The sequence below is a fragment of the Microchirus variegatus genome, assembly GCF_963457635.1.
Source record: "Microchirus variegatus genome assembly, chromosome: 9".
NCBI classification, from domain to species: Eukaryota; Metazoa; Chordata; class Actinopteri; order Pleuronectiformes; family Soleidae; genus Microchirus; species Microchirus variegatus.
In genome coordinates, this window is record NC_139810.1 from 14066197 (window position 1) to 14085788 (window position 19592).

Below are 19592 nucleotides of genomic sequence, written 5' to 3' on the forward strand. Positions count from 1 at the left end.
CTTTGCACTTTCAGTGTTTTTGTATATGAATTAATAAGATAAACTGCTTTGTTAGATGTTTGATGTAGGTACAAAACATTCATACCAATCTTATTTTAGAAAATGAGAAACATTTTCCTCAGCTCTGTTACATCTCAGTTGTCTCGTATGCTACAGTCTCTATCTTCCCTCTTCTCACCAGATGTTTCAATATTGTGTTTGCCACCACTTGATCACATCACCTTTCACCTCTTTACCTCACCATGCTTTTCTTGAACAAGCTGTTATGTTATTGTTTCTTGCATATTTTAATGTGCTTGTGTGCGTTCATGTGTGTGTAGGTGGGGAGGGTAAGGTTGGGAAGGTAGTGGATATTCGCGGCTGGGACACAGAGTCTGGTCGCAGCGTGGCTAGTGTCACATGGTCTAATGGCACCACCAATGTCTACCGTATGGGCCACAAGGGGAAGGTAGACCTGAAATATGTGTCTGATGGCCAAGGAGGCTTCTATTACAAAGATCATCTACCAAAGCTTGGTAAGAAAGAATCCTATTTTTTTATTATTGCAATGTTTGGAGGTAATTATGTACAATATTTAAGACAACGATGTGCTTAAGAATGCCAGCAGACAATAGTGAAAGTGAGTTTAACCTAACTCGATTGTTGGTGTTAGTTTTAAAATCTCACTAAGTCTGAACCTATTGTTGATGCTGACGTCTGTCCATCCAGGAGAACACGCAGAGCTGCAGCGGCAGGAAAGTGCTGACGGCCACTCCTTCCAGCAGGGCGACAAGGTCAAATGTCTCCTGGAGGTGGAGATCCTGCGACAGATGCAGGAGGGCCACGGAGGATGGAATCCAAAAATGGCAGAGGTACAAAAGTCTTTCCTTCAACTTTTATTCTTTAGTCTATAGAAAACTCTGCGTTATTTGATTTGGCATTTATGAACTGTCATCCTAATCTCTCTCTTCATTTGTGTTCAGTGGGGTTTAAGTTTTGCGCTGTCATGGCTGTATGTTTCAGGTCATTGCTGAACTGAATCAGTTTCACATAGGCTCCTGTTTCATGTACTGTGGAACAGGACCTCTCTGGATTTGGCTGCATTCATCCTCATCTTTATTTTTTAACGAGTCTTCTCCTCTTCCTCTTCCTGCTGCTGAGAATTCCCTCCCATAGCATGATGCTGCCACCACCATGCTTCACCAGAGCAATGGTTGTTGTCATGTGGGTGATGAGCAGTGACTGGTGTTCACAAGACTGTAACACGATCTGCAGAAAATGAAGGGGTCTCGATACCTCATGAAGTGACTCACTGATCTAATGGCACACTTGGTTCGAGTATTTTTTGTAAAGTTAAAACAAACTCATCTATTAACCCTGGCATATAGACTTTTTACATTAAAATATATTGAATTCAGGCATTCCAACATGATTGTGCCCCAGTGCACAAAGCAAGGACTATAAAGACATGGTTTGACTTTGAGTTTGGTGTGGAAGAACTTGACTCCTGACCTCAACCTCATTGAGCATCTTTAGGATGAACTGGAACAGAGATTGTGATCCAGGTCTTCTCTTCCAACATCAGTGCCTGACCTCATAAATGCTCCACATAATGAATGGGCACAAATTCAAAGCTGGACACTGTTATAGCTACAAAAGGGGGGCCAACTTATCAATGTACTGTAAAGTAAAGTATATGTATGTTACATCATTACAGTCCCTGTTGGTGTAATGTTCAGGCGTCCAAATACTTTTGTCCATTTCAGATGGACATTAATGTCTAGACTATTTGTGTTTGCAGTATATTTGTCGGATCGGGACAGTTCATAGAATCACTGACCGAGGAGATGTCAGAGTCCAGTACAGCAACAACATCCGCTGGACTTTTCATCCTGGGGCTCTCACTAAGGTACTGACTTATAGATGAGTTTCTGTTAAATGGTAGCGATAAACTGTCATTGGTTTATTAGTGTATCTTAAGTTAATTCTAATTGCTGTGTTACTTTGTTCATAATGTGTCCATCCGTCCTTCCCCTAGGTGAACACTTTTGGAGTTGGTGAACTCGTACGAGTGTTGGAGGATATGGACAGTGTGAAGAGACTGCAGGCTGGCCATGGAGAGTGGACAGACAGCATGGCTCCTGTATGCTCATTCAGCCTGATAATACTAGCTCTTCTTTGTATTAGAGCTTGAATGCTCACTTTATGTCACATTCTGGCAAAGGTGTGGAGTTGAGTCTTGATTTTGGACTTAACTGGTGACTTTAACTCTACAAAATGTACACAAAAAGACCAGGCTCTGGCTGTAACAACTGGCTATTTCACTTGAACTCACACATCCACCTTTACTTTACAGAATTGTGATGCTTTAAATTCACTAAGATTATATTAGTTCCTGAAAAACTATACTAGCTTAAAAAACAAACAAACAAAAAAACAAAACAATGTAATGCTTTATTTAGAACACGGTCATGATGTGGATTTCTGGATATTGTAAATACTGATTATTGCAAAACCATGATAACTCTGTACTTTGATATCCTCTCAAATTACTTAGTTGCTGTCTGTGTGCGTGACGTTACCTGTGTCACTTGCCAAAGTAAGGCCCTTAGACAGACTTAGCCACTTCACAAACATTGGCTGTACATCTGGAAATAATCAGGCTTAAAACTGTTTCCTGAATGCAGCCTGGTTGTTTACCTAAAATTTAAGAGCCATAGAGACATGTCCTGTAAAACCACAAATAGTTGCTGGTTAATTAGTTTTTCCGCTCTTATTTTTGTCCCTGTAAACCTTTTCATCCCCACCCATGCCACATCCACTTAAATGACTGTTCTGTTTTTGTGTCCTAGGTGCTTGGCCAGGTCGGGAAGGTGTTGAAAGTTTATGCTGATGGTGACCTACGGGTGGCGTTTGGAGCTCAGACGTGGACGTTTAATCCAGCTTGCCTTTCGGCACAGCCTGTGGAGGTGGATGCCAACCTCATGACAGCCGAGAACCACAGCGAATCTGGAAGTAAGGCCTCTACAGGGAGGAGGGGACTCATCTCTAAACCTCCAGCCCAAGCTTTAACCTCTGCATGCGTTCATTCATCCTATCGTGTCCTTGTTTGAGCTCTGTCCTCTGCCTTGCATGCTCTCAGAATAACCCGATTGCTGCTGTGCTATGATTGGCTACAGTCATGGCCATTTCCTGTCTGTCTTTTTCAACAACCTGTGAGCAGGGTGTTTGTTTTTTGGAACGTTTGTGTCAAAAAATGTCATGATCCTGCATGTTGACAACAAGAGGCTTTGGCAGCACAGCAGACATTTGGCATCATGTCAGAAATTCTCTGCAGTCTCTTATTTGTGACTAAACCTTTTCTTTGCATGTTTTCACTTCACTGGATTGAAGCTTGTCACAAAGTGATGTGTGTTTCTCTGTGTGTGTGTGTGTGTGTCTGGTCAGATTGCACTGCATGGAGGGACATTTTGACTCATTCCTGGGGTATTTGCATTGAGCTCATTCCTGATAATTATATTAACCAGCATGACTTTGTGGTGCCATTTTAGCCTCCTGCAGGTCTTTTCTAATCATGTTCACATCAGGCAAATTGAGCCAAATAAGCTAAATTAATTCCCTTGTCTCTCTCCCCTTTTTACCTCATCTGTGTGCAGGTACTGTCATCTCAGTTTTGGAGAAGCTACTGTCTCAGTCCACAGAGCAGGACAACCCCAGCCGGTTGGTCATTGAGGCAGCGCACGGTAGTGCCAACAAAGTGCGGGAATTGGTGCAGAAATATCCTGACAAGGTTAGTGCAGCACTCTTTCTCTGTGCTGCAGTCCACTGTTTGTTCCAAGAGCTCCTTCCACCATGCCACCAAGGCTGTGGAGTGGGGAAATCAGGGGCTGGAGTAACATGGGAAGCCAAGTCGAAAGGGATTGAAGATCCCTTAATGTTCCCCTAGTGTTAAAATGTTCACGCTGCACAATTCTCTATACATGTTTACATTATTTTTCATTGAATTTGCACCGATAAGAGACACATAGACACACACACCTCTACCTCCATCCCATTGTCCAGGGTCACACAGAAGCATGTAACCAAGAAATATTCATAAAAAAGAAAGTTAAAATAATAATGCTTATTATAATAATAATAATAATAATAGTAAACCTCCATAAGTGAATCAGAAATTAAGTTAAGTGAATAATATCTGAGCTTATACATACATAAAATCAATTCTATCCCAACCAAACAAAGGGTTGGGGCCTGCTCACTTTCCAGGGGCACAGAATAATTTGTCGGGGTATAGCAGGGTGGCAAATGCTAGTGCACACTTTGAATAGTCTGAATGCTCTCCACTATTTTTAGAAAATCTAATTTCAGTGCTGTTATCTCACAAAGCTGCATCAAAACGTAGAGTGTAGCACTCCTCTTCCCACTCTTGTGAATATATCTTATCACCCTCCTCATTCTCAGAAAATTCAGGGACTCCCATATCGGCACACACGAGTCAACATCTTCTTTCATGTATTTGGTCATTAATGTGTGATATTTAAACATAAACATGGAAATTAGATGAAGAATGGACTGGAAATGACAAAGACAACAGTCTATAATTAATTTATGAAACTGTCTCTCATAATGATATGGTCCTGTTTATTCAATAGTAATTATTAATGATCAAAGGTGGGAGACAAAGAGAAAGACGATTTCTAAGACTTATGGCAGATTTAACTTGGGAGAAACAGCCTTTGAATCTCTTTTACTTTTTGTTCATAGCTACAGTGGGAAATGTTAATTAATAGTAATGTTATTATGATAATGTCTATCATAAAAGTAAGAAAGCATCTCGAGCTAAGATATCACCACCTCTGTATTGTTCATAATTAATTCAGTAAAGATAAGAACAGGCACAGTCATTTTGTAGAAGCAGTCACAGTTAAGTCCCCACATCATCCTATGTGAATGAGGGGAGTTTGCGTGTGTGGATTACACATAATATTGTAATAAAGGTCATTAATGTGTGAAGATTTTAATTGTTTTTCAACATTAATACAAAACCTAATACTAAACCTATGTTTCACAATCTATATCCTGATACAACTCGCAAAATGTAAATGAGAGTTGAGTAAAAACCAACCGAGAATTAATAGATCCATAGTATATTATGACCAAATTTTTGATGCCTTACAATTTTGTTGTAAATCCGCCTACTCTTAATTCTAATTAGTTATCATATTAAATTTACAGTATGCACAACATGTTGTGGATTTGTATTCTAATATAACATATTGCTTAAATTATATTGCTAAACTTTTATATAAAGCAGAATATATTCTGAGATATGTTTCTATTTTTGTATTTAAATCAAAATGAACTTTCCATTTACTTATCCATGTAACATCCTGGGATTACGATGTATCAGGTGAATGACATTAGTGGCTGTTAATGCTCAGATTATTTCTAGCCAGTCTGTATTCAGATGTGTCCGTGTCCCAGCCTCCATAATCTGTAATGAATCTTCGACCATGTGTGTGTTCCTGGCAGGTGGATATAAAGAACCAGGGTAAGACTGCACTGCAGGTTGCTGCTCATCAAGGCCACATGGAGGTGGTGAAGGCCCTGCTGCAGGCCAATGGCTCCATCGAGGTCAAGGATGAAGATGGAGACACGGCATTGCACTACACTGCCTTTGGGTGAGGCCACACACACACACACACACACACACACACACACTTCATAATACAAAGGTATAAAGGTAGCACACATTCACACAGTGTTCCTTGTGGCTTTAGAAAACCTTTGTCTGACACGTGCAGTAGAGCTCCAGCCTGTCGTTTCCCATGTAATGTGATAATCCATTCACAGAAGTGACAGCATTAATCAGCCCGTTGTATCTCCTTCCTACCCTTGCAAGATTAACACCTGCTCAGAAAGTCGGTGTTTGTTGTTGAAAATGACTTTGTGATGCTGATATCTCACAGCAGTGGTAAACCATGTGAACAAAATGACAGTGTTTAAAACGCAGCCCAGGAGCTTTTTGTATCTCCAGTCTTGTGTTTTCTGAACAAACATTGAGACCTTTTTGAGGTTTTATAAACGTAATTCAAAATACAGTTTTAACAAGCTGAATCACTCAGTGTACATGAAGGACAGTGAGGATTCATTTGTGCATTTATCTTTTTCTCTATATGGGGTCTTCTGCATTAGTAATCAGGCAGAGATCGCACGGCTGCTTTTGAGCAAGGGGGCAAATGTCAACCTCCGGAACAACTCCATGTGCACAGCGCTCCACATTGCTGTCAACAAGGGCTTCACTGACGTGGTGCGGGTGCTGACTGAACATTCAGCTGATGTCAATCTCCAGGTGAGAGGACCAAATCTGCTTAACCCTGCACAATGTATACAGATGAATTTGACACCCCAAGCAAGGCTTTGGTTACTTTTTTGTTTTGATTTTCTCAATGTCTGTTTTCAGTCCTTCATTCTTTACATCAACTACTCTCTATGAATTCTGCACTGTGGCATTAAAAACGAGTGCTAACCTGCTATCTTATAGTGTAATATGCAGCCAACTGAATACTTTAGACTGCATACTATACTATTGGCTTTGTAAACATTGTTTACATTTGATATGAGGGTTGGTGTCCAGAGATGTGATACAGTCATTTTATGGTCTCGCATATATAAATGTTTTTGTGTCATAGCAAAATATGTTTTACTAAAATCATGTGTGTTAGTGTACCAGTTAATGCTGTATGTGATATAATATTTTTAGTATATCAAAGCAAATAGCCTTAGCACAATACTGTTATACTGAAGATATTCAGTGGCTAATGATACTGTTATAGAAACAATAATGCATCCTACTCTCTATGAAGTTAATGTGATTTTTTTTTTCTGTTTTGCTGAATCATGTCACATGTCAGAAGAAACCAGAAAACCTGCATCACCATTATTAATGTATGGAACATTTTTCTCTCCAATCAGGATTCATATGGGGACACACCTCTACATGACGCCATTGCTAAAGATTTCCGCAATATAATTGAGATCCTGGTTTTGGTACCCAACATTGACTTCACTCAGCAGAACCACAGAGGTTTCAACCTTCTGCACCATGCTGCCCTTAAAGGAAACAAACTGTGAGTAGGAGTCATGAACTGAATTAAGAAATCTGCTTTTGAACTTGGAAATTGAACCATATAGTGTCAGAAGAAGTGAAAATAAGAAGTGACCGTCACTGATTACATCCATTTTTTCACTCAAAACCAGTCCCTGTAGTGTAATATTTGTACTTTCAGCTCAGCTGTGTTTGATGTGAGTGGTGGATCTGATGTGGAGGTGATACCCATGTGGAAGTGGCACCTATAGGCTTGTGTGGGAAACTCTCCCACATGTTTAACTGAGAACTGAATGGTTAAATCTCAGCACTATCCGTTACAAATAGAGAGTTCATCTCCCACACGGCTTCCTGATAGTCAATATAAGACAAAAATGCAACAGCATTTACTTTTGTATCCTGTTTCCCTACACACTCAGTTGTCCTCCAGGTCTTCCCCCAAACCTATTTATAGAAGTGTGGATTTGGTATTCATGAACGGACATGCATCCAGACAAGTGTGCCTGATATTCTTTATAAGGAAACACCTACAGCACTTGACAATTGGATATGTTTGTGCTTAGTCATGGAGCTTAGCAGGAGTCATGGGTAAAACATATATATTTTTATGAAAATTGCAACTACAACTAATAACATTTTAGGGCTGTCGAAAGACCAGCTGAGCTCAGCTCATTTTAATCCATACCAATGTGCTTGAGGCCAAATATCAAGGCTGCCTCCCTGACACCTGTCACAAAAGCTCCATTGTATTTTGACGCCGCTGGTTTGATGCTGGTTGACACTGTAGATGCTCAATCATAAGGCAGTCCTAGACAAGGCACCAACCTGTCTGGGCAGAAACGCAGTAGATAACTGAATGTTCTCACAGTGATAAGGTTTGATTCCCCCAACATGATTGTTATGTCTGGCTCCCTCTGTGTGTGCAGCCTGTGCCCCTGTGCATTGTGCACCACATCAGCTCCCACACCATGAAAAGCCTGGAAATGTCAATAGAACACATTGAGGAATGGATGATCTGTGGACCTTAGTGGTGAAATAGAATTGTTTTTAATGCAGACAAGGACTAGTCAAAGTGAGGTCCATCACATATGCTCAGATTAAATAATCTATTTTTCACCTGTAAAAAAAACTCTTTAAATGTCTGAGGGATTTAGAGTCAGAGTTGATTTTTGTTTTGTTTTGTTTTGACAGTATACTGATTGAGTCTGCCTGCCCATGGTGAGGTATCTGGTTCTCAGCTTTGGGGTCTTATACAACTGCATGTGAACTTTCCATCTCAAATTATAACAAGATCCCTGAGTCTTTTTAAAGAAATGCCATGAAGGGAAGGAAGCAAAAATGAAAAACACCTGCTTCACCATACATTTCCTCCCTTGAGAGATGACACTTAACTCAAGGTCTAGCTTGATTTGATGGATAATATACAGGAAATTTACAGTGGGATGACTGTTCTTGTCATCAGTAAAGATTCTCCAACTGTGACATAGATTGACATGGTCTTTAAACTAACATATTTCTCACTAAAGGAAAACTTTGAATATCTATAGTCTGACTTGAAGTCACTGTTACTACCAGCCACTTCTTGAAATGATCCGATGTATGCACGAGTGTAATATGTTGACTGAGTGAGGGAAAGATTTCAGCAAGCATACCTGTGAGAGAGGGAAAAGAAAGGCAACTGAGGCTACAGTAGACAATAATTTATTATATGTCCAGTCTGTTCTGGCAAGTGTCATATGTGCAGTGTAGGGAGTTGAGACTGTGTCCACCAGCATTCATTTAACCTGACATCAACTGCTGTGCCAAAAGCGGAGACACAGGATTTACAACATTCAGGACCAGTTCATTCATATATCATCCAGCAGGCCTTACATTACACTGATATAGTCCAGGTTCAGTGGGTTTTCTGTACATTTTCCAAGTTTGTTTTGGCTTAAATTGTACAAATTGTAATCAACTGTTGAATATATATCCAGACATTAGATTTATTAATAGAAGTATTGAAGATTAAGAGTATTTATTTAAGGGGTTTAAGTAAGATTTGTACCTCCGCCTTGGATATTTCTGTGTTGGGTAAATCGATGATCACTTGTCCTCAGCGTTAATGCTGCTCTGGAGCTCCTGTTAGCAGCTGTGGCTGTCTGTTGTTTTTTTTGTGACAGAAAGATGAGAACAGTTATTAGTCTATTTATTTATTGTGGGGAAATGGAAAAAAGGGCCAGAGGCCAAGTTCACAAACAGTCCTGGGAAAGAAATTAAGGAAGGCAAGAAGCCATACTTTTTCCAGTAGCTTTTAGCTCGACAGAAGAAGCAAATAGATGTAGAGGATGGTTTCTACTTGAGAAGAGGGTGCACTTGGCTAGATTTCGCTCTTTTTTCTGTAATCTCACCTCCTTGATGCTGAACTATTTCTTCCAACATTCTCTTCAAATTTCACAGCATAATCACTCTCATAGTTAATTATACATGGAATGAAAATACTTTGTTTCTATTTATTTTGTCACTTACAAAGGCATAGAATTACTACTTGTTTTCTGATTGTAGCAGGCTTTATGAAGAAGCAAGTTTCATACAAGAATGATGCAAAATCTCCAAAATATCCATATGATGACCTGCGTCATTAGCAGTGTGCACAAGATGTCCCCTGGCTGTGAAGACAGGGTACAAAATGGACTTAAAATATCAGCTTAAGTCTGAATATTCATGAACACACCAGAATAATGATTATGGAAATGATGCCGATGAGTGAGGCATTGTGGGTCTCGAGGTGGCACAACTGAGACAACTGTTATCTTATCTGAGTGGCTGCTTCAGAGCTGTAAGTAAATTAACAAGTTCTGTCTGGAGATGACGCATGCACGCACGCACGCACACACACACACACACACATATTGCAAGTACGAATGACCTCATCACAGTTTCTCCCAAACAATCATTCTTTATGAACTGCGTATGAGTGTACATGTAGCAAACCAGTGCACTTTGCAGTACTGCATCATGTGGTGTGGATCACGTGGTAGTGCAGTTGTCGAGTAATCGTGGTTTGATCCCAGGCTCCTTGAGAGTGTGTTACAATGTCCTTTAGCAAGGCACATAAGTCTTAATCTGCTCCTGTGTGTGAATGTGTGTGTGTATGAATGGATGATTTCAAATTCATATTATGTTGGTTATTTGAGTTTTGCGGGTTTTGTTCAGATTAAGGGATTTATTTTTGAATTTTCCCCTTGACTTTCAGTATAGTAAAAGTCAGTTGATATTGAAATTTATGCCAATGCATATTTAATCTTTACATAATCTTTAATCTTTTCTACATCAGCTAGTTTCAGATAAATAAAAAGCAAATGAATACACAAATTAAGAGACGGTATTGTTTGAAGAAGGCATTTTTGTGGTTGAGAGATTATATATTATTATTTAATTCACAAAATGAGGTAATACTATTTGTTAGTAGATTTTCTTGTTGGTTTTTCCAGCTCTTGAGTATACTTAAGTATTGTATTTCATTATATAGTAATATGCTTTTTATCACAGGACTGTCAATTATATAGCTTGGGTTGTAGTGTTGGATAAATGCCACATGTATTGTTTTTTCTGTATTTTGAAGACATCCTGTAGTTTTTGCTATATTTAAGGTAGCGTTGGTTGGTGATGAAAGTCGATATGTTAACAGAAAGCATCTTTCGTGTTCTTCATTTTGTTATGCTTTAATGGCTCCATTCTATTACAGGCAGCTGCTATCACCAGCAGTAGCCTGTGGTGCAAACAAATGGTTAACTCAAGCAGAGCTAACTTTAAAAAATGAACCTATCATCCACAGAAAGTTTAGGTCACATCACACTGAAGCCTCCATGGTGGTAAGCCCACTAAGGCTGTCGGCTTCAATTTCACACGTCATAAAGCAAACTCAGCTACAAAACAGAGGACAGCTCAACAGTGCAGCCCAGCCGGGCAATGCAGCATCAGCCCGCTGCATAAATCAGTTAAAAAAAACTTCTTATAGTCTCACTTTACCGGATGTGGCTTCACAATGCCCTGCAGCTGACATTTGTTCCTTTGTTAAGTCTCACAATAAAGCTAACAGGACACAGTTAGGATAATTCAAAATTCTAACCTTGAGAAACAAGAATGTGTAATGTCTGCAGTTGTGCCACAAACTGTGCTGTAATGTTTTAATGTGCTGTTTAATAGACATGATAGTGATTTGCTGGTATTTCAGGTTTAAAACCAACAGTTTATATTGAACACTCTGGCTCTAGGCGTGTAGTAGAGAAAGGGCCAGTCCTCTTCAGTGTGGTTACTTGTTCTCCAGGAGGACAGTTGACTATATTTAGTCAGAACTGGCGGCCTGTTGTGCCTCAGTGTTTTCTTGTTAGATCGGCTTGTTAACAGTTGTACAACAGCTGCGTCTCTGTCCAAGCTCATGTCAAGTACACTGTGACACAGAATAAGCTTCACATTCTGAGAAGTTTACATTTTCTTCCTGTTATATACTTTGTAGTGAGTATGTACGCCTAGACCTAAATTAGGATATAAGTACAGAAAAACATATAATATAAAACATAAATATTATAAATAAAAAAATATTTAATATCCATTCAGTTATTGGCATGAAAACGTTCACATTCAATCAAAATGTGTATATATATGTGTGTATATATGTATGTATATATATATATATATATATATATATATATGTATACACATATATATATATATATATAACCTTCATTATTCTGCAATTCTTTGAAACTGGTATAACCATTCAGGCAGCTATTAACAGCAAAGAGACAAGATAAGATGATCCTTGATTTGTCCCACGTGGGGAAATTTGCAGTGTTACAGCAGCATACAATCACAACGTAGAAAAGTAGAAGTAAAATAATGAAATAAAGACTATTTAATACTATTATGTGCAAGGCAACAAATGAAAACTGTTCTTCACTTAGGTGGGACCATGAGAACTGTTTTGGACACAGGTTAATTATGTGTCGTGTCTTTTGTCCTTGTGGCAGGGCCATAGAGAAGATCCTGGCCCGAGCGCGGCAGCTAGTGGACGTTAAGAAGGAGGACGGCTTCTCAGCGCTGCACCTGGCTGCGCTCAACAACCACAGAGACGTCGCAGAAATCCTCGTCAAGGAGGTGAGCTGAGGACAGGAGCAAATGAGTCCTTAAACACTTGTGAACTTACTTGTGAATCCAAAAACAAATTTCCACATTTGTGGATAGTAAATTATTATTACACTTTTTCTTTTTAATACATTCAATGCAACAGTTTATGTTGTGGTACATATGTGGTTGGAAATCACAACCTTTTCCCGTATCGCCTCTGACACAGGGACGCTGTGACATGAACATCCGCAACAACCGCAATCAGACGCCACTGCAGCTGGCAGTGACGCAGGGCCACACCGAGCTGGTGCAGCTTCTGGTGGCCGAGGGCGCTGACGTCAACATGGAGGACGAGGACGGCGACACTGCCATGCACGTGGCCCTCCTTCGTCCACAGCTGGCCAATGTTATGCTCAACCCTGCTGTGGGAACCAGCAGCACCGAGGAGAGCAGTGAGAGCTGTTCTTCCACGTCGCTCTACTGCAGGGTGAGAACTGACAGGGAGGGAAGGGGGCAAGTAACATGTTGTCAAACTGTTAACGTTGTGTGTTCCCCTGCCGTGAAGTATTATTTTCAGTGGCTCTGTCTGCCTGTTTGTTTGTGCTTCCACACTTGCACTTTCCAATATGACCAACATAAACCACAGCAGCTTGATGCATGAATGGGATGAAGTCTGCCATCTCTGATTACCTTATTTATTTTATTTTTTAAATTAGCTAGAACTGAAGAAACACATATTTTCACTCTCAGTAAATCTTGCTGGAGTTTATGGGTTTTGCTTTGTTTTATGTAATTTAAGGAGAAACTAAAAAAGAAGAAAAATAAATCTAACTCTGTTACCAGTCTTGTACAAAGTAACAACGTACTTTGTAACATTACAACACTGTCTATTACTATATTTAATTTTCAGTATTGCAGAGGCTATGACTTAATACATTGATAAGCCAAACTAATCAATGTATTCATTTTAATCATTTATTTGTTGTTTTTTACTAGCCATTCATTCTTCTGTCATTACTGACATAAATTGAACAGTTATGATGCAACCTAATCTGTGTTACTGCTGCATTCTGGGAATCACTGGGACTGACTGATCTCCACAGAGACACAACAAAACTTAAAAAAGACGAGTCGGGATGAAGTAGTGGCTAAATTCAGACAGGCGAGAGAGTAAATAAAGGCAGAGGAGAACAGCAAACATTCAGAGAGGTGTAAAAATAGAAGGAGAGAGTAAGTAGACTACACGTGGTTGGAAGGAGGGATTGAATGGGTGCTCTCTGGAGTGATATTATACTGTGTATAAGTTAAAATCATTGTTACGGCACGATATTGTAATTTGTCTGGAAACAAAAGTCCTAAGAGCTTAATAACCACATGGATTACAACAAGTAAGAATTTTAAAAGGAAATACTAAGTGATGAGGAGGGAGAGATGAAATGCTGAAAGGTTCATAACGAGAAGTGAAAAAGGCCTACTTAGTGTGTCAAGATGAATATGCTTTAGTTAAGATGTCTAATAAATTAGGAGTAAACGCACATAGTTGTGTCATATTCCCTCAGAGGACTGTATGAATCCAGGGAATTTCAAATTAGTCTTTTGTTGTTACTTTTTTGCAGTCTAGTTTTACATTTTGGGTTATTGTTTTGTTTCTCTATAAAATCATTTTATGGTAGGAAGTTTCCACACATCACTGTCGCAGCCAACAGAAAACAACATATTATTGTTTTTTATTGATATTTGTTTTTAATGACGCCCATGTAGGCTGCATGTGACTCTTCACTGGAGTTGTGTAACATTAAATCGGCATTATTGGTTTTCTTTCGCTGCCTAGAGACAGAGCAACAAGCTGTTAACACATCACTTACAGTTTGTCACCTTATAAAGTTGCTAGAGTCAGTGTTTACACAGAAACAGCATTATGATAACATTCATTTGGAGTTGTTTGTAAAGTCACCTAGTTAATGCAAGTCTAATATTCACTTTAAGCCCTAATATGTTTTCATCCACTCCTGGGGGAAATATTTCTGCTGGGGTGATAGCCTATACCTGATTTACACTTCAGGTTTATACCAGTGTCTTTGCTGGAAAGTGCTGCTTGCTGCTGCTGTGGATCAACTGAAGGGAATCTAAATAGTAAATGAGCTGAGATATGAGCAAACACTTCAGAGCTGCTTGATCATTTTCTATGGATTCATCACTGTGAGCATACAGTAATTCTCCCATTATTACACACTGTCATCTCATCTGCTGTTAATACAAAGATATTGATTAGTGCAGCTTTAAACGCCCACTTAGGGATTCATTCACAATATGTTATGATTGTAATTGAGCCCATCTGGTAATGGGGATCAGAGTTTTCATGAATTAATCTCCTTCATGCTTTTGAGACTCGCAATAACTTGTTTAATATTCCCCCATTGAAAGACCTCGACTCTCGGCTCAGTGCAGTGCTTTGTATTTGTGCCCTTTAAATACTTAAACATCAGTTGTTAAATCATTGTTATATCATCCATATCATTGTACCAATGAGGAATGTCCTTTCCATTCTACACGACCGCGAACACTGCAGCTCTGCTCAACATCCTGGGAACCTGCCAAGCCCACATGCACACACACACAGCCTTGAAGGTGGTGCTCAGAGCTGTTTTGGCCATTGTCAGCAGATGAGTTATTGTATTTTTCAGTGCTGATTAGATTTGGGGTCATGTATCAAATTGCTCTGGTTTTACTTTAATTACCCCTCTGTTGCTCATCATCGGCCTTGAGCTTCCCCTAATTTTGCACAAATTCAAACATGATTGAGATTTTTAACTCTTAACTCTCTTCTCCCGTCCACAGCTGAGTGCTTCAGGTCTTCTGGGGAATACTGAGCTGAGTGTTGGGGCGGCCATGGCCTGTTTTCTAGCACAGGAAGGAGCTGACATCAACTATGCCAACCACAAGGGCAAGAGTCCACTGGACCTTGTTTCAGACACTACAATGCTGCAGGTCATCAAGGGCTTTTCTGAGAAACACAGGTGAGTTATCAGCAAAAAAAAGAAAATGGGCTGAACAATTATGATACACTTTTGAACACATGTTTTATGTTCCATCAGTTAACCACTGATCAAACAATGGCAGACTGATGTATGTAGATACTGAAGGTTGTGACATTGAAAGTTGCGATATAAATGAAAATTATTGAATTTGTACGCTGTTACATCTGACCGTTGTGTTTTAGGTTGCAGCGTCTGCAGGCCATCACAAGTGGACAGGGCCTGAGCAGTGCCAGCATGCGCCGGGTCCACACGACACCCAACACCATGACCAACCTGGTTCTCCCGACACCGCCGGGGCCCAGTGAATGCCTCATCTGCTCTGAGCTGGCTCTGCTGGTTCTCTTCTGCCCCTGCCAGCACAGCGTGGCCTGTGAAGGTGCGATTGATGGGAAACCATAGAGTGGGAATTCAGACTGATAACAATAATAATAATTTGGTCATAAACTGTTTTTATAGACATCATCAATGTAAAAATTACACATGGTGTTCCTGGCTTAATATTCCCTGTGTGTCTCTTTGCTGACCTGGTCTTCATTGAAACAGAATGTGCCCATCGAATGAAGAAATGCATCAAATGCCAAGTCACAATCACTAAGAAAATTAGACAAGGTAAGACTAAGCTAATTTAGGTTATTCTGTATTTTGTATTTAATGCTGACATTTTTCCATGAAAATGTATGGTAATTTCAACAGAACAAAAATACGATAAAATAACACACACATTCATGTTTTTCAATCTACTGCTGTTAAGCAAATGTTGACAGTCATCGACTCTTCATTCATGTTGTTGGTTTCCTCCCCATCAGACCAAACAGAGGTGGACTGCAGCCCTGGAAATGAGAACTCAGAGCAGCACAACCTGCTGGAGCAGCTGCAGTCCCGTTACCGCCAGATGGAGGAGCGCATCACCTGTCCCATCTGCATCGACAACCACATCAAGCTGGTCTTCCAGTGCGGACATGCCTCCTGCATTGACTGCAGTGCTGCGCTCAAGACCTGCCCGATCTGCAGGCAGACCATCCGGGAGCGGATCCAGTTGTTTGTCTGAGCTTCTCTGTTCTCTCAGCTCTTAACGGCCAGAACTGGGATGTCCAAGGAGGCTGGAAAGGAGTGAGGGTGAGGATGTGAGGGGGGCGCAGCCGTTTCTTTTAAAGACCCAGAAACCTGTGTCTGCCTGTCGCACCCTCCTGATCATCCTCACCACACACAATCAATTACTCACTCTCTCCACGTTGCTTTACCATAAGACGCTGCGTTACATCGTCCTTCGTTTGTTACATTTTGAGTCGTTTCGCTCTCGAGCAGCGCAGGCAGGAAAGCATTGATCATGTTAACTGTTTTGTTGCCGTCACTTCTCCCGTCGAGCTCAACAGGAAGCGGACGAGGAGAAGTTGCCACTTTGATAACACTGGTAAGTGTGGAGAAGGAGGTCCTCAATATCTTCATCTCCGCCTCCTCTAATCTGTCCAATCTTTGCTGCTTTAAGGGGATGTCTGTTACCCATCATCCTCTCTGGCTGTCTGCCCTCCTCTGTTTACAAGGCTGCACAGAATCAGTCCCCATGTTCTCGCCCCCTCGGCCTGTCCTGTGAATTCTGTTTGCTCTCATTTGTAATAATCTCTTAATAATCAGTGTTAGTCTCTGCAGAGGGAGTTGCTATAACTAAAGGCTCTCTTCATATTCCCCAGCCACTCGCTGTATGCAAGGGGGAAATACACACTATATATGCATGAGTATATGCATATTGTAAAGCTGAAAATGACTGTGTCGTCATGGGTGATTTGTTGTTGTTGTTGTTGTTTTATTTCTCTCTCGTTACATTTGTGGTTTTTCATGTACGGATAAGTACAGATTTTTATTTATGTGTGAAAGGTGGTGTTACTTAGTAATGTCCTTTTCTCTGTTGGTGTTTGCTTGGCAAAATGTGTTATTGTTTCTACTGAAATTCACCCCAAGCCTATGTCCTCTACTCAGGGTATCAAACTATTGAAAGCACTTGTGATATCCATAAAAAGGTTGAAGAGCCCCCACACATGCTAACACACACACACACACACCTCCATACACACACAGAGCTAGTTTGTCAGATAATTTTAGTGGAGGGCCATGGAAAGAAAAGGTCATTAAAAACAACAAAAACACATTTTATGAACCCTAAAGTGTTTTTTTTTTATTACTTTTATTGGTGAAATGAATGTTTGCAGTTAAGTTTCTGCAACACAACTGTCATTCTACTGCATTTTATTGCAAAAAAAAAGCATCCAGGAATCACCACTCTGCTGCATTTCTGTTTAACTTTAGACAGAGAGCATTGTCTTAGACTGACCTCAGTCATGTGACTGGTGTCGGGATCCCAAATGAATTGTAAGGTTATTGTAAGAAAAAATTCAAAAGGGCAAAGAAAATCTTGACGTTGCATTTGTAGTACCTTGTCCGCCCTCTTAAGTTGAGTCAATTCAGAGAAGAAAGAAACCCTCTCTCTCCTCTTGAGGTCAGGATTGTACATCATCATCATCACCATCCTTTCTAATGTCTTGGTGTGTTTTCTTGAAGGGCTTATGCATATAAGAAAAAAAATGTTTCTATTTTAAATCTTTATTTAATTTTAATTTTAATTTTCTACACTAAACTTCCAGAAACAGGAGTTTGTTTGTTGTTGTTTTTTTTGTCTTCATTAGATCCCAAATTTTGGGAGAGCCAATGTTAAAGATGTACATTTGAATGTCGGGGGCGGGGGGGGGAGGGAATGTATCCTGTCTTACTCTTGCCTTTTTATGTGTACAGAAAATACGTAAGAGAAGGAACTGGAGAGAATGAGATTTGTTTACCATGTGGTTTACTTTAAGGAAAGAAAGTTTTACATCAGTGCCAAATCGCATGAGGATGTGCATGGGCATGAACGCCCGAATTTATCTAAAAAAAAAAAAAACCTCCCATCTAAAGTGAGGGTTCTGTTATTCCAGTTGTGTGAAGTTCAACTAAAAGCAAGCTGTTAACGTCGTCGTTTGGTTTAGTTCAAAAGCAGGCAGTTATCTCGACACTTGGTTCCATTACTGGCATTAGCATTTGAGCTAATGGCGTTAGCCTCCTAACGCTAGCTGTAGTGCTCCGAAACCTTCTGGTGTCCTCAGTGACAGGTGATACTTCTCTCATTTTCAAAACATTATCAGTCCCATATTGTTTGGAGCTTTTTACGAGTATATATATTTATATTTTGTGAGACATTATCAGTCGAGCAACAAGTTTCTTAAAAAACAAAACAAAAAAACAATTGCACCATTTTGAGGATTGTCCATTGGTGTTCTAAGTTGATGGATCCATAGGTGAAGGCAATAACCTTTTAGAAAATGGAAGATGTTTTGAGTTTTTTTTTCCCCCTTTCTCTTATGGAGTTTTCTGCGAAGGTGGGAAACAATTTATGTATAAACACACTATTAAAGCAGCAAATGTTACTCTTGGTGTTTGTACAGTTCAGCTCTTGGAGTTCTGATGTTGGCCTTACTGTCCATTCCTCCTCTGTTGATGTTTTTTTCTCAGTTGTATTCTGTACAAAAATATTTTGCAATAAATATGGAACTGTTTTCTAAGGACTTGGTGCAGAGTTTTGATTTATTTTATTCTGTTTCCCGTAAATATTGTGCTGAAGTCTTTTGTACGTAGCATGAAATGAAGAATTCATGAACCTTGGGTGTTACAGTGTTAGTGCCCAAACCCACAGGAAAACAGTAGATCACATTATACTTTACATTATGTCACTCACAACCACAGCTTTGCTCAATTTGATCACAAGAGACTTGTTTTCAGTAAAAAACAAACAAAAAAAAACTTATTAACATTCAATCACTACTGTTCATTTATAAATGATAATGATTGTTTGGTGGTGTTAAACTTAACAACACTGTACCTTTGCATGTTGATCAAAACTCATTCTGATTTCCCTTATGGAGAAAAACAATATTGACTATTGAAAAACAAATGTTCTTCTCATGCGTTTCCTCTCAGTTCAGGTGAAACAGCAGACACGCAGCTTCTTTCTTTTACCTGTTTGATCTGATTGGTGTCTGCCACTGCTGCTGCTGCTGCTGTTGCTGCTGCTGCTGCTGCTGTTGCTACGTGCCACTTCTTAGTCCTAATTGTCTTACAGCTCAGATGGCTTTGGCATATGACTCAGCGCTTTAGCAGTGACGTCTTCTCTGAGGACAGGATGAGAGTCCTGATCACGAGCACAAACACACAGCACTCTTGTCACAAATGTCACACGTCCAGGGTAATTCACGAAACCAAAATAAACACAAAGGTTGTACATACAGGTGTGGCATGTGCTTAAACACTTATAGTATACAGTCAACACAGTTTGT

General features: G+C 39.9%; 1 protein-coding gene across 2 annotated transcripts in view; it reads left to right on the plus strand.

Annotated features, from left to right (window-relative positions):
* Nucleotides 1–16897, plus strand: part of mib2 (MIB E3 ubiquitin protein ligase 2) — a 36834-nt gene extending 19937 nt beyond the window's left edge. For both annotated transcript variants that reach the window (XM_083895212.1, XM_083895211.1), the window contains 15 exons: nucleotides 321–515; nucleotides 709–851; nucleotides 1781–1888; nucleotides 2018–2122; nucleotides 2832–2994; nucleotides 3636–3769; nucleotides 5512–5660; nucleotides 6175–6331; nucleotides 6955–7109; nucleotides 12100–12226; nucleotides 12423–12683; nucleotides 15035–15213; nucleotides 15417–15610; nucleotides 15778–15843; nucleotides 16041–16897. In XM_083895212.1, the coding sequence (XP_083751338.1) occupies nucleotides 321–515; nucleotides 709–851; nucleotides 1781–1888; nucleotides 2018–2122; nucleotides 2832–2994; nucleotides 3636–3769; nucleotides 5512–5660; nucleotides 6175–6331; nucleotides 6955–7109; nucleotides 12100–12226; nucleotides 12423–12683; nucleotides 15035–15213; nucleotides 15417–15610; nucleotides 15778–15843; nucleotides 16041–16282 (2378 nt within the window). In that variant the 3' untranslated portion in view covers nucleotides 16283–16897. The remainder of the gene's footprint in view (nucleotides 1–320; nucleotides 516–708; nucleotides 852–1780; nucleotides 1889–2017; nucleotides 2123–2831; nucleotides 2995–3635; nucleotides 3770–5511; nucleotides 5661–6174; nucleotides 6332–6954; nucleotides 7110–12099; nucleotides 12227–12422; nucleotides 12684–15034; nucleotides 15214–15416; nucleotides 15611–15777; nucleotides 15844–16040) is intronic.
* The last annotated feature ends 2695 nt before the right edge of the window (nucleotides 16898–19592 follow it).